The following is a 15927-nucleotide window of genomic DNA, read 5'->3' as shown; positions in this document are numbered from 1 at the left end:
AGAACAAAACCCCAAAGGATTTTCACTTCAAATGAAGGGCTCCTCTATCCCTTTACAGGATTTCAGAGTCCGTTCAATTGCTTTTCCTCAAAAAAATCTTTGATCAGCAACATCAGATTAACCTAAATCTCAAAGTTGGTAGCAAGTAATTTTCACTTCCACTCAGGACACTCAATATTCACACATTTCAGTTATGCAAGGCAGGGCGACAAGCAGGGCAAAGACAATGTTGTAAAGAGAGCTACAGAGACAAGACACACACACCGCACCCCACACATGCCCCCTTACACACACCACACACCCCCATCCCATACTCCCCTACACGCATCACAAACACACACACACACACACACACACACACACACACACGCACCCACACACTCACACCCCACAACGCTATACAACCCCCCCCCACATACACACCCCATACTCACCCCACACACACTGTATACCTCCCACTGACACCCCCCGACAACCCCACACATACCCCCCTACCCCACTCATCCCACACACACTACCTGCCCCCCACCGACATCCGACACACACACCACAAAACCCCACAATACCCCCTACACTCACATCTCCACACTCACCCCACACACACGACATACCCCCGCCTACACCCCGCCACACGCACACCACACACACCTCACATCCCCTCACACACACGCACAATTCTCATTAAGTTTTTAGTATGCGAAATAATGTTTTACCAGCACGTGACTCTTAATACGCATGTTTCACCGTCCACTCTGCTCAATGCATTTCATTTTTACTGAACTTACAGGAAGGCAAGATCATGCCAGTCAAGTATGAAGAAAATTCTCTTATCTGGGTGGCTGTCGACCAGCCCGTGAAGGACAACAGCTTCTTGAGTTCTAAGGTCTTAGAACTCTGTGGTGACCTTCCTATCTTCTGGCTTAAGCCAACATACCCAAAAGGTAACATTTTAAATTCTTTTAATCCTGCTAATATGTTTTCTGAGCCCCTCCACAGGCCTGAGCATGTAACAAGGAAGACTTATCAGGATGCAAGTCACAGTGTCTCAGTAATTGGGAAGAGAGATCAAAGAGAAGGAAGGTGACAACCATGAATGTTTTAGGGAAGGGACTGAGTGGCAGGGTTAACAGGAAGCAGATCAGGGAGACTCACCATCACTGCATCATCTGCCATTTTTATTTATGAGACTCCCCCTTCTTTCTGCTCTGCTCCTTAATCTAAGTTGTTTGCACTTTCCAATTTTACATGTTTTTTATTCCGAGGACAGAGAATCAAGGGCCTAAGAAGCTGTCATACTGCTGAATCTTTATTATACTCATACCTAGAATTATGAGGCAGCCAAAAGCTGCTGTGGCCATAGGCTGAGATTCTTCAAGTTCAGGGCTTGAGCATCAGCTCCTAAGTCTGGTGAAAAGAAATGAAGGGCCCCTGGTTGGAGCATACCTTTGAGCCATCAGTGAGTGAAGGGCAGGTGAGCCCCGAGGGCCAAGTTTCTCCGTCCCCAGGGCACCTTCACTCGTCACTGCCACCAGTCACCCCACTGGCCCCCCAAAGGCCTACTCAGTAGTTCTGGCTCAAGTGTGGGAAAAAGGCCTTTCTCTCAACACAGCTGAGATATACTGTTTTCTGAAAGATTTTATTGGACACAGAGAGAGCAGCATGGAAATAAAATACAGGCATTAAGACCACCAGGCTTAGGAGGGGGAGAGATGGGCAGTTATTTTTGAAAGGGTGCGGTTACAATTCCGCAAAACTGAAGAAGTTATGGAGACAGACGTTTGCACAGCAATGTGAATGCACTCAACTGTACAATCATAAAAATGGCTAAAATGGTAAATTTTGATGTATATTTTACCATAATTAAAAAAACAAACAAACACAAAACCTGACCAGGTTTAGAAAGTTCAGGCTTCCGGTTCTGCCATGGCTAATTCATTCCTCTGGATCACAAATATTATGTCCCAAAGCTTGGATAAGATGGCTCCTTTCTGGCCCAGGCAAAGCAAATAGGATTCAATTGTTAAGCCACTGGAAGAGAGAGTTGAGAAGGATCCTGAGGCCACAGGCATGAGCAGTGTCTGTCACCCCCTAGGGGCCAGAGAGGGGGCTGCCAAATGGGCGGTCACTTTTGCCCTCCCTGTTCTTGCTCCAGGGGGTGCTGGCAACTCACAATTCTGTGGCCGTTTGCCGAGGTCTAGCTTTCGATTGCTCACCTCCATCCACGCGGAATGGGCTTCTTGCTTCCCACCCCCAGGAACTACTCCTCCAATACCTGTCACCTTGTCGCGTCGGAGCCTCAGCCGATGCTCCCATGTAGAGCTCTCTCTAATCACTTCCCGTTAGTGAGGACAAGCCTCTTACCCAGTGAGTTCGTTCATTTGTTCCACAAACATTTTTTGAAGGCTTATTACGTGCCATTTACTTGTGCCGGGTAATTGGGATGCACTGAATAGAAGTTTACATTGTAGCAAGCGAACACACCCTGTTAGGGAAACCTAACACAGCAGGGCAAAGAGGGCAGGGGTGGCCGTGCGAAGGCGGTGCTGGTCTGGCTGACTGAGCGCTTTCACCCTTTGGGAAAGAGCATGTACCCTACCTCTGCGATGGAGCTTGGCCCCTCACAGCCCACAGGCAGGACCACCTCTTCAGTATTCAATCATCACCAGACCCATCCCAGAATTACATGTTATGCACAACACCAGAAAAGTGGAAATGCCCCCAGCTATGAAAAGGTTTAAGTAATTGTTGGTACAGCCACGGGGCGGATTATACACATTAAAGATGAAGGATTTTTTGTTTTTCAGTCTTTCATAAATGTCACATTTAACAATAAAATCAAGAAAGTAAACCGCCTCTGAGGATGTCGGTCCCAACCACCTAATTCTAAAAAAAGCTCCCCAGGGCGCCTGGGTGGCTCGGCGGGTTAAGTGTCCGACTTGGGCTCAGGTCATGATGTCACAGTCCGTGAGTTCGAGCCCCGCGTCAGGCTCTGTGCTGACAGCTCAGGGCCCGGAGCCTGCTTCGGATTCTGTGTCTCCCTCTCTCTCTGCCCCTCCCCTGCTCATGTTCTCTGTCTCAAAAATAAACAAAAACACGAAAAAAACAAAAACAAACTCCCCAACTCCAGCAACCTCTGTCTTGGATCTTTAAGCTGGCAGGTCACAGAGCTGTATTATCAAGAGACAATGGTGGCTGGGCAAGGTCACAGGGAAGGGTGAGGGTCGCTGAGCTCTGGCTTTGTGCCAGCCATTGTGCTACAGCTTTCTATTTTGTCCTCAGTTACTTTTTGCCAACAACTGTCCTAGTAACTACAAATAGTCCCATTTTATACATGAAGAAACCAAGGTTCACAGAAATTAAACAGCTTGCCTGAGGTCATTCAGTTAGTTAAAAGAAGTGGTATTGAGATTTGAATCCAGGTCTCCCTGATGGCTCTCCAACCATGAACTCAGAAACCCAGAAGCTGTCTATGGAAGTTCTCCATGGCTCTAAAGCACATCTAAGTTCTCAGAAATAATACAGCATGCTATAATCATCATTACCTAACATTTGAGTGCTTATTATATGCCAAATGCTATAGTAAAACCCTTAGGCACAACTCTATCTTCTGTCACCATTCGGTGAATTAGATACATTATCCCCCTTTTACAGATGAAGAAAGACTCCGAGAGACACCAAAGCCCACATTGGGTGGTTACTTTCCATGTCTGTTATTCAGCAACCATGGGACCCGTGTGGCTGTGTGATCAACTAGAGCACTGGGCTGGGAGCCAGAGAAGGTCACGTTTGGCTCCTGTCTCTGCCACCCATTCTGTGATCTTGGCCAAGTCACTTGGTCTTTCTGAGCCTCGATGCCCTCACATATAAAAGTTACTGCCTTTTCTATCCCACCCATAGGATTTTTAAAAGAATCAACTAAGACAACAAATCTCCTAAAAATTGTAAAGCTTTATACATATATAGTCAACCTGTTAAGAACACAGAGGGCTGGAGTGCCTGGCTGGCTCAGCTGGTAAAGCATGTGAATCTAGATATCTGCTTGGGGAGTTCCAGCCCCATGCCAGGCGTGGAGCTTACTTAAAAACAAACAAACAGCGAGGAGTCACGATGGTGGAACAGCATGGAAGTTTTTTTTTGCGTCTCACGTCCATGAAATACAGCCAAATCAACACAAATCAACCAAATCCTGATTTGAGGATCACACAACAATCTGCACAACCTGAACCACGGAATTCAGCAGGTACGCGGCGCAGAAAGGTAAAGTGAGGGAGAGAGAAGCTGAGGAGGGCAGGGAGCTGTTTTTTCTTGTGGAGAGACGATGGAGATGGGGGGGGGGGGGGAAGTATGGGAAAAGTACATCCCCCGCCCCCCACCCAAAGCAGCTGGAGAGAAAGTGGAAAAGTGGAAACAGCTGCAGGGACCGAACAAAACAGGCAGAAAGGAGAAAGGAGAAAGGCGAGGGTTTAAATTCCATTAAGACTCTATAAAGAGGGGGAGCACAGAGTGTGAAACTCCACAGCTCGTTACCTGGAGAAGCTCTGGTGGGAAGGGCGAATCCCCAGGAGCAGAGTGAAGTCCAGGGGTTCTCAGGCCACGGGCAGAGGCGGTTTCCCTGCTGGGAGGACATTTGGTAGAATCTGTAGCCACCCCAGCAGACCCCGGAGAACAACCACATTCGCTGCTTCTGGAACAGGACGTTAAGGGTGAAGCCTGGTGCCAGATGCATGTTGTGATTTTCCATATCCCTGAAACGCTGCTACACGATGGCGTGAACCTTTTCTGGGGTGGGCTGGCACCCAGCCAGTCTCTGGGCATCGGCAGCAGCAAGGTCCCACAAACGTTCCTGGGTGCGGGCAGCGCCTGGCCATTGCTCAGTGAGACCCTCCCCCAGAGGATCTGAATGGGTCAAAGTCGTAGTCCCTCAGAAGTGAGGGGTTGGGAAACACAGCTGCATCCGAGAGGGAGCCACACCCTAGGAGGGACGTGCCGCCTTTAACCTGATGGCTTGGTCACGAACAATGTAAAAGCGGGGAGTGGACGGAAGCTGGAGACAAAGGACGGGTGTGCAACAGCTGACCGGAGAGAATGGAGTTTGGATAGTAGAGACTGGGCAACTGGGTGACGCCATTTTCGCCCTTCCCGCGCATGCGCATACGGACCAGCGAGCGCAGCAACAATCCACCCCAGTAAACTAAACAGCGCCATCTAGTGGAGAATAGAGCCATTACACTAAGCCCCGCCCAACTGAGCCAACCTCGCTCTTCAGGAACACCTCAAGTTTCTCAGCCTGCTTAGTTTGCAGACTATAAAGCGCTTCAGAGTTTGACTTCTAGGGGAGAACGATGTAATTTCAATTCTATTTCAGTCTGTTTGCTGGTCCATCTATCACTTTTTTTTTCTTTTCTTTTTCTTGAATACAGAAAGAGAAAAAATTTATTTTCATTTTCAATTTTTATTAAAATTATTTTTCTACTATATTTTTACTTTTTTGTAAATTTTTCAAATTCTATTTTACTTCCATCATTTCATTTTATTCTACTTCATTGTATTTTTTCAAATTTTCAAATATTTTCCTCCCCCTAATCTATCAAGCTCCTTTCAACACCCAGACTAAAACACATCTAGGATCTAGCATCATTTATTTGACTTTTGTGTGTATGTGTGTTGTTTTTAATTTTTTAATTTTAATTTTTTTACTTTAATTCCTTTTCTTCCTTCAAAATGACAAAACAAAGGAAATCACCCCAAAAGAAAGAGCAGGAAGAAACGACAGGCAGGAACTTAATCAACACAGATACAAGCAAGATGTCTGAACCAGAATTTAGAATCACAATAAGAATACTTCTGGGGTCGAAAATAGATTAGAATCCCTTTCTGCAGAGATAAAAGAAGTAAAAGATAGTCAGGATGAAATAAAAAATGCTATAACTGAGCTGCAATCTCGAATGGATGCCACGGTGGCCACGGTGGCAAAGATGGATGAGGCAGAGCAGCCAATCAGCGATATAGAGGACAAACTACTGGAGAATAATGAAGCAGAAAAAAAGAGCAGACAAAGCAAAAGAGCACGGTTTAAGAATTAGGGAAATCAGTGACTGATTCAAAAGGAACAGCATCAGAATCATAAGGGTCCCAGAAGATGAAGACAGAGAAAAAGGGGTGGAAGGTTTATGTCAACAAATCATAGCAGAAAACTTTCCTAACCTGGGGAAAGACACAGACATCAAAATACAGGAAGCACAGAGGACTCCCATTAGATTCAACAAAAACCGACCATCAACAAGGCATATCCTAGTCAAATTCACAAAATACTCAGGCAAGGAAAGACTCATGAAAGCAGCAAGAGAAAAAAAAGTACGTAACCTACAAGCGAAGACAGATCAGGTTCAGAGCAGACCTATCCACAGAAACGTGGCAGGCCAGAAAGGAGTGGCAGGATATATTCAATGTGCTGAATCAGAAAAATATTCAGCCAAGAATTCTTTATCCAGCAAGGCTGTCATTCTAAATAAAAGGTGACATAAAAGTTTCCCAAACAACAATTAAAGGAGTTCGTGACCACTAAACAAGCCCTCCAATAAATTTTAAGGGGGACTCTCTGAAGGGAGAAAAGACAAGAAAAAAAAGACCAAAAGCAACAAGACTAGAAAGGACCAGAGAACACCACCAGAACCTCCAACTTACAAGCAACATAATTGCAATAAATTCATATCTCTCAGTACTCACTCTAAATGGCAATGGACTAAATGCTCCAATCAAAAGACATGGGGTAACTGAATGAATAAGAAAACATGATCCATAAATATGCTGTTTACAAGAGACCCACTTCAGACCTAAAGACACCTTCAGATTGAAAGTAAGGGGATGGAGAACCATCTATAGTGCTAACGGTAGACAAAAGAAAGCCAGAGTAGCCATACTTATATCAATCTAGACTTTAAAATAAAGACTGTAACAAGAGATGAAGAAGGGCTTTATATCATAATTAAGGTGTCTATCCACCAAGAAGGCCTAACAATTGCAAACATTTACGTTCCAAATGTGGCAGCATCCAAATACATATAAATCAATTAATCACAAACATAAAGAAACTCATTGATAATAATACCATAATAGTAGGGGACTTCAACACCCCACTTACAGCAATGGACAGATCATCTAAAGAGAAAATCAACCAGGAAACAATGGCTTTGAATGACACACTGGACCAGATGGACTTAACAGATATATTCAGAACATTTCATCCTAAAGCAGCAGAATACACATTCTTCTCCAGTGCACATGGAAAGTTCTCCAGAATAGATCACATACTGGGACACAAATCAGTCCTCAACAAGTACAAAAAGAACGAGTTCATACCGTGCATATTTTCAGACCACAATGCTATGAAACTCGAAATCAACCACAAGAAAAAATTTGGAAAGGTAATAAATACTTGGAGACTAAAGACCATCCTACTAAATAATGAATGGGCCAACCAAGAAGTTAAAAGGAAATTAAAAAGTACATGGAAGCCAATGAAAATGATAACACCACAGCCCAAAACCTCTGGGTTGCAGCAAAGGCAGTCATAAGAAGGAAGTATATAGCAATCCAGGCCTTCCAAAAGAAGGAAGAAAGGTCTCAGATACACGACCTAACCTTACACTTTAAAGAGCTGGAAAAAGAACAGCAAATAAAACCCCAAACGAGCAGAAGACAGGAAATAATAAAGATCAGAGCAGAAATCAATGCTATTGAAACCAAAAAACCCCCAGCAGAACAGATCAATGAAACCAGAAGCTGGTTCTTTGAAATAATTAACCAAACTGATAAACCCCTAGCCAGTTTTATCAAAAAGTAAAGGACCCAAATAAATAAAATCAAGAATGAAAGAGGAGATCACAACCAACACAGCAAAAAATACAAACAATAATAAGAGAATATTAAAATCAATTATACGCCAATAAAATGGGCAATCTGAAAGAAATGGACAAATTCCTAGAAACATATACACTACCAAGGCTGAAACAGGAAGAAATAGAAAATTTGAACAGACCCATAACCAGTAAAGAAATTGAATTAGTAATCAAAAATCTCCCAAAAAACAAGAGTCCAGGGCCAGATGGCTTTCCAGGGGAATTCTACCAAACATTTAAAGAAGAGTTAACACCTATTCTCTTGAAGCTGTTTCAAAAAATAGAAATGGATAGAAAACTTCCCAACTCTTTCTATGAAGTCAGCATTACCTTGATTCCAAAACCAGACAAAGACCCCACTAAAAAGGAGAACTATAAACCAATTTTCCTGATGAACATGGATGCAAAAATCCTCAACAAGATATTATTAGCCAACTAGATCTAACAATACATTAAAAAAATATTCACCACGACCAAGTGGTATTTATACCTGGGATGCAGGGCTGATTCAATATCCACAAAGCAATCAATGTGATTCATCACATCAGTAAAAGATAGGACAAGAAGCACATGATCTTCTCAACAGATGCAGAGAAAGCATTTGACAAAATACAGCATCCTTTCTTGATAAAATCCTCAAGAAAGGGATAGAAGGATCATATCTCAAGATCATAAAAGCCATATATGAAAGACCCAATGCTTATATCATCCTCAATGGGAAAAACTGAGAGCTTTCCCCTTAAGGTCAGAAACAAGACAGGGATGTCCACTCTCGCCACTATTATTCAACATAGTTTGGAAGTCTTAGCCTCAGGAATCAGACAACACAAAGAAATAAAAGGCATCCAAATCGGCCAGGAGTTCAAATTTTCACTCTTCGCAGATGCCGTGATACTCTATATGGAAAACCCAAAAGACTCCACCAAAAACTGCTAGAACTGATCCATGTCAGCAAAGTCGCAGGATATAAAATCAATGCACAGAAATCAGTTGCATTCCCATATGCCAATAATGAAGCAACAGAAAGGGAAATCAAGGAATCAATCCCATTTACAATTGTACCAAAAACCATAAAATAGCTAGGAATAAATGTAACCAAAGAGGTGAAAAATCTATACACAGAAAACTACAGAAAGCTTATGAAAGAAAACTGAAGAAAACACACACACACACAAACACACACACACACACACACACACACACACGGAAAAATATTCCATGCTCCTGGATAGGAAGAATATCGTTTAGATGTCAATACTAACCAAGCAGTCTACATATTCAACGCAATCCCTATCAAAATAACACCAGCATTCTTCACAGAGCTAGAACAAACAATCCTAAAATGTGTATGGAACCAGAAAAGACCCCGAATAGCCAAAGCAGTCTTGAAAAAGAAAACCAAAGCTGGAGGCATCACAATCCCGGACTTTAAGGTGTATTACAAAGTTGTAATCATCAAGACAGTATGGTACTGGTGTAAAAACAGACATTCAGATCAATGGAACAGAATAGAGAACCCAGAAATAGACCCACAAACATATGGCCAACTCATCTTTGACAAAGCAGGAAAGAATATCCAATGGAATAAAGACAATCTCTTCAGCAAGTGGTGTGGGAAAACTGGACAGCGACATGCAGAAAAATGAACCTGGACCACTTTCTTACACCATACACAAAAATAAACTCAAAATGGATGAAAGACCTCAATGTAAGACAGGAAGCCATCAAAATCCCCGAGGAGAAAGCAGGCAAAAACCTCTTTGACCTTGGCCGCAGCAACTTCTTACTCAACACGTCTCCGGAGGCAAAGGCAAAAATGAACTATGGGACCTCATCAAAATAAAAGCTTCTGCACAGCAAAGGAAACAATCAGCAAAACTAAAAGGCAACTGATGGAATGGGAGAAGATATTTGCAAATGACGTATCAGACAAAGGGTTAGTATCCAAAATCTATAAAGAACTTATCAAACTCAACACCCAGAAAACAAATAATCCAGCAAAGAAATGGGCAAAAACATGAATAGACACTTCTCCAAGGAAAACATCCAGATGGCCAACACATTAAAAAATGCTCACCATCACTCATCACCAGGGAAATACAAATCAAAACCACAATGAGATGCCACCTCATACCTGTCAGAATGGCTAACATTAACAACTCAGACAACAACAGATGTTGGCGGGGATGCAGAGAATGTGGATCTCTTTTGCACTGCTGGTGGGAATGCAAACTTGTGCAGCTACTCTGGAAAACAGAATGCAGGTTCCTCAAAAAATTAAAAATAGAACTACCCTGTGACCCAGCAATTGCACTACTAGGTATTTATCCAAGGGATACAGGTATACTGTTTCAAAGGGGCATATGCACCCCAATGTTTATAGCAGCACTATCAACAATAGCCAAAGTATGGAAAGAGCCCAAATGTCCATTGATGGATGAATGGATAAAGATGTGGTGTGTGTGGTGTATGTGTGTGTTTATATACATACACACAATGGAGTATTACTCGGCAATCAAAAAGAATGAAATCTTGCCATTTGCAGCTATGTGGATGGAACTAGAGGGTATTATGCTAAGCAAAATTAGAGAAAGACAAATACCATATGACTTCACTCAAATGAGGACTTTAAGATACAAAAGATGAACATAAAGGAAGGGAAGAAAAAATAATATAAAAACAGGGAGGGGGACAAAACATGAGACTCTTAAATATGGAGAACAAACAGGGTTACTGGAGTGGTTGGGGGGGGGGGGTTAATGGGTAAGGGGCATTAAGGAATCTACTCCTGAAATCACTGTTGTACTATATGCTAACTTGGATACAAGTTTAAAAAACAAACTAAATAAAAATAAATAAACAAAAGACAAAAAATGCACAGGGCTGAAAGTTAACAGAATACCTGTTCACCAGTGGTTTCAATAGATACAGGTTGACTTTTTTTCAATCAAAAGTGTGGAGGGAGGTTTCTGGCATTATCAGCTACTCAGCTATATCACAAGGCTCTTTCTATCTTACCATTTTGCTACCCATCGCATACTGGTTTATCATCCTTGTGCCTATCCCTTCTGGTCACAAATTGGCTTTCATAACCCACATATATGTATGCTCAAGAAAAGAAGACAAGACAGAGAAAGCTGTACCAGTCCTCTTCTACCAAGAAAGCAAAAGCTTTCCCAGAAACTGCGCCAATATATTCTGCTTACGTCTCACTGGCCCAAAATGTTTCATCTGGTCTCTCTTACTTTCTCAGCGCCTATAGTAGAGGTAAGTGAAGAAGAAGGATTGAGAATGGATTTTCGTCAGCTACCTTAGAATACCTGTCTCAGGACTGTAAAACCAAATTCTGGTTATCTGTTTGTTTACTAACCCAAGACTCTGAAATATGCTTTATTATTTAAAAAATCATCAATACAAATTTCCATATTTAGTCCAATGTTTTTGATATCCATTTATGCTTCTACCCTGATACAGTACTTCCTTAATTATCCAAATAAATGGATTAACTTAGTTTTGTTTTTTGTTTTTTGCAGAAATCCAGAGAGAAAGAAGAGAGTTGGTAAGAAAAATTGTTACAACTACCACAAGGAGACCACCTAGTGCACCACGGGGCAACCCAGGCCCTAGAGAACCAAATAATGAAACCAGACCCAGTGTTCAAGAGGATTCAGAACCCTTCAATCCAGACAACCCTTACCATGTACGTACTGATGTTTTCGTGACATGCTCAGACAAATCCGTTGAACATAACATTGAAGTGGCGGTATGTCTACTTGAACTTTCAAATAAATGAGGGTAAGATTACACTGAAGCATGGTCTCTGTAGTGTGAGATCCAGATTGTTTGTAACCGTTACTCAAAGTTGTTTTCTGTGCTCTCCTTTTTTTGAGTCACAGGCAAATCCATAAAGACAAATTCGTATCAGGAATTTGATTATTCAAAAAATGTTTCTAAGAATGTGCCCTAGAGACAACATCCAGAAAGAAAGTATTCTCTTTCCCCCTTCTTATCCACTTTATTCATCCATTCAACAGACATTTTTGAGAAATTGCTCTTTTCCAAGCCCTGTGCACACAGCCAGGAGATAACTTCTGCCCTCGGGAGCTCTCAGTCCAGGAGGGAGACAGACTCATACACAGATAAAACACCTTAGACTGAAACACTGGGAATTGGTGTTTATAAGGATGAAACTAACGTCCTAAAAATTTCCAATCTTCAATAAAATATTATTTACCATTACTATACTCTGAAGGGAGTAAAAGTAGAGTAGTAAATTTTTGTAACTAATTTTTTAATTGAAAAAATACATGCATATATATCTTTAAGTATAAAGGATATACAATGAAATGTGTTTCTCTTCCACCTCAGACACCTTCCCCAGAGCAATGTATTAACAATAGCTATTTGCCCAGTTTCTTTGTATAAGAAAGTGTACCACACACTTTTAACACAAAAGAGCATACAATACTTCTGTACCTTGCTTTCTTTCCAGTTACAACACAGTATTTTGGAGACTGGTCTGTATCTTCTACATACATCTACATCATTCATTTTATTACTTTTTATTATTTTTTAGAAGTTTTTATTTATTTTGAGAGAGAGAGAATGAGCAGGAGAGGGGCTGAGAGAGAGGGAGACAGAGGATCCCAAGTGGGGCCCAACATGGGACTTGATCTTACCAATCATGAGATCATGACCTGAGCCAAAATCAAGAGTCAGACACTTAACCAACTGAGCCACCCATGTGCCCCAAATTCTTTTAATTTGGAAAAAAAAAAAATTTAGAGCAAGCAGGGAAAGGGGAAGAGGGAGGGAGATGGAGGGAGGGAGGGAGGGAGGGAGGGAGGGAGGGGGAGAGAGAGAGAGAGAGAGAGAGAGAGAGAGAGAGAGAATGAATCTTAAGCAAGCTCCACACTCAATGCAGAGCCCAGTGAGAGGCTCGATCCCATGACCCCAGGATCATGACCTGAGCTGGAATCAAGAGTTGGGTTATTCAGCCGAGCCAACCAGGCACCCCTTGCCTCATTCATTTAAATGGCTGCATCACAGTCCATTGTGTGGATGGATAGATGCACAGAAATCTAACTAGTTCTACTTTGATGGACACGTAAATTATTTCCCTATCTTTTGTTCTTATACTCTTAATAGTATACAACCTTGTACATGTCCTATAGGCTTATGGGAAGGAGTAAATGAGGTAATGCAGGTGAAGTTCTTAGCACAGTGCTTGGCACAGTAGGCATGAACTTGCTCAACGTTAATTACTAGTCTTATTATGCCTCTTGTACACATGTGGGAATGTATTTTTAGCATAAATACTGATGTATGGGTTGACTGGGTCAAAGGAGATGAGAATTTTACTTTAATGGGAGGATGCCAAATTGTTTCCCAAGGAATTATGCCAGCTACGTATCTTCACGTGGTAAAGAGAGGGACTAATTTATTTTCAAACTTTAAAAAAATCTTCACCAGTCTCTTGGCTGTAAAAATGTATCTTCTCATTGTTTTAGCTCGCCTGTCTTTAATTATGTGTAAGGTTGAGCATCTTTTCATAGACAGGCAATTAATTTGCATATTTTTCCTATCTAGCCTATTCAGTCTTTATTTTCTAGTCTATCATTTTAGATTAATAAATTTTAGAATGATTTAGAGCAAAATGTATTTTTTAAATAACCCACGGCCTATTGGAAAATTCAGGACACCATAGTACTTCATTCCCTGAAGCTCAAATAATTAGAAAGAAATAAAATCTGAATAGGCCAACAGAAAATTTAATATAGTTTATTCCCCAGGTAGCTGGGCTAGCTAAATCTGGTTCAGGCGATGAGGGCATCAGCCCCATCACAGAAGGGCAGGATGTGACTCTGTCTGCCTTGCCTCCAGACTTGAGTGATCCAAATTCCTTGAAAACTCCAATTGTATCAGTTTTTTCCTTTTATCTCATGCTCAGGTTTAAGCAGACACATCTCCCCATGACCTCAATCCTTCACAAGTTTCTTTAAGGAAATATCCTTGGAGAGGAAGTATCTTTGAGAGATCCTCCCAGCTTTTAAATTCTAACACACCTTTGTTCAACTATTAGATGAGGAAATGCCACAACCAACAGGCTTTTGACTCCCCCTGCCCTGGAAGAGTCAGCTACAATCAATTAATTAGGTGGTTTTCTTTTTGCAGTCCCTGATGAACCCAGTTCAAGAAATAAGAGAAACAAATGAGAAGAGCCTGAATAATTTAAAAAAAAAAAAAAAAAAGGTTTAAGAGAGTAAGACAAATATTTTGGTGACAAAATTTGAACATAGGGTATATCAAATGGTGTTAAGGAATTGTTAATTTTGTTAGGTACGGTAATGGCAGTGTAGCTGTGTAGGGAAAATATTGTTTTGGAGGTGCATTCTAATGTATTTATGGGTGAAATGTCATAATACCTTCAATTCTAAGGTCACTTCCAAATTTAAAATACTTCGGAAAAGAAAAAGCCAAGCAAATCTGACAAAAGGTTAACAGCTATGAAAACTAGATGATGTTTTTGGTACACAGTTTTCTCCACTTTCCAGTATGTTTGATATACTGTAAAATAGTAAAAAGTACCCCCCCTTCCCCCAAAAAAAATTCAAGACTTTTTTGTATACCAGAAGAGGTGATAGGCTTGCTAGGTTCACTCAGCTCAAGCCTAACCTGTGTTTGGTGCTGCATCTGCCCAAGTTCAGTGGAGACTTCAACTGAATCAAGAATATACATTAAGGGCTTTTTGGCAATGTAATTCAATACTATATTACACAATCTGTACCCCTAGAAATCCATGAAAAGGAAAACCAGATACATAAATTTGGCAGAAGGCAAGTTGCTTCTAGTTCTGTGAGCTCTTCAGCAGTGAAAATGGGAACTCTGCAGGTGATTTTTACTCCATCCATGATTTTATGTAATTATAATAACGGCACATAGAAATTAGAAAGTCAAGTTTAAGGTCTTGAATTTTTCCATATTTTATGGTGCCTTTTCCTGAGTGTTACAGACCCCTTATGTGGAAATGAAGGCAGAATCTAAAGACGTCAGCGTTTTCAGCTAGTGCAGTTAGAACAGCAATCTGTTGGCTTAGCAATGAGTTTCAAAAGATGCTCCAAGAGTGTGGAGGCCATCAGTACAAAATGGCACTAGTGTTCCACTAAAATTAGCAGTGGCAGAAACGCCACTCTTGAATCATGCTTTCCTTTTTCTTAGTCTATTTAAAATGAGGCACTACTGAGTTACGGTTCATTAAAGGTATGGAGAAACTTCATGACGTTAAAAAAAAAAAAAAAAAATCAAAACCACCTTCCTGCCAGTGACAGATGGAGGTTGAGTTTTTAGAAGGAATTCTGAATTATCAGGTTAGAAGACTGAAAAACTTATTACGGAAAGTGATACTTATTTCTTGTACCAGTGAAATATTCAGGATCTTATTTTAAAATAATGTGCATGCTATAGAATTCTCGTTATGAAGAAAACACAATTACCTTTTATTTCACAGCAGCAGGAAGGGGAAGGCATGACATTCGACCCTAGACTGGATCACGAAGGAATCTGCTGCATAGAATGTAGGCGGAGCTACACTCATTGCCAGAAGATCTGTGAGCCCCTGGGGGGCTACTATCCGTGGCCCTACAACTATCAAGGTTGCCGCTCCGCCTGCAGAGTTGTCATGCCATGCAGCTGGTGGGTGGCCCGCATCCTGGGCATGGTGTGAAATCACTCCATACAGCAGGTGCTGAAACATGAGAACTAACTCAAGAGACCACCAGAGTGTGAGGCATCTTGATGCTGAAGGGACCACAAAGTATTTTATATTCAATTTGAATGATGTTATTCGAGACACTTTTAACAGAATCTCTCAATTGCTTCATAGAAAAACTTTATCCAGAATGTGCAAATGTACTGAAAGGGTAAAGTAAAAAATGCCGTAACAATTCTTTTATTACTTGTTTTTTATTTGCTTTGCATTCCCTATAAAGCCTGCTTATAAGACTAACTTCCCAAGCTACTTTGAAATAAA

General features: G+C 41.3%; 1 protein-coding gene across 1 annotated transcript in view; it reads left to right on the top strand.

The window, feature by feature from the left end:
- Window positions 1-15922, top strand: part of CNMD (chondromodulin) — a 33320-nt gene extending 17398 nt beyond the window's left edge. The window contains exons 5-7 of the mRNA XM_049647023.1: window positions 788-941; window positions 11432-11598; window positions 15406-15922. Coding sequence (XP_049502980.1) covers window positions 788-941; window positions 11432-11598; window positions 15406-15621 — 537 coding nt within the window. The 3' untranslated portion in view covers window positions 15622-15922. The remainder of the gene's footprint in view (window positions 1-787; window positions 942-11431; window positions 11599-15405) is intronic.
- Window positions 15923-15927: the final 5 nt, after the last annotated feature.

The sequence above is a fragment of the Panthera uncia genome (genome assembly GCF_023721935.1).
Source record: "Panthera uncia isolate 11264 chromosome A1 unlocalized genomic scaffold, Puncia_PCG_1.0 HiC_scaffold_16, whole genome shotgun sequence".
Taxonomy (NCBI): Eukaryota; Metazoa; Chordata; class Mammalia; order Carnivora; family Felidae; genus Panthera; species Panthera uncia.
Note: the sequence above shows the minus strand (reverse complement) of the source record. Positions and strands in the feature narration are given on the sequence as shown.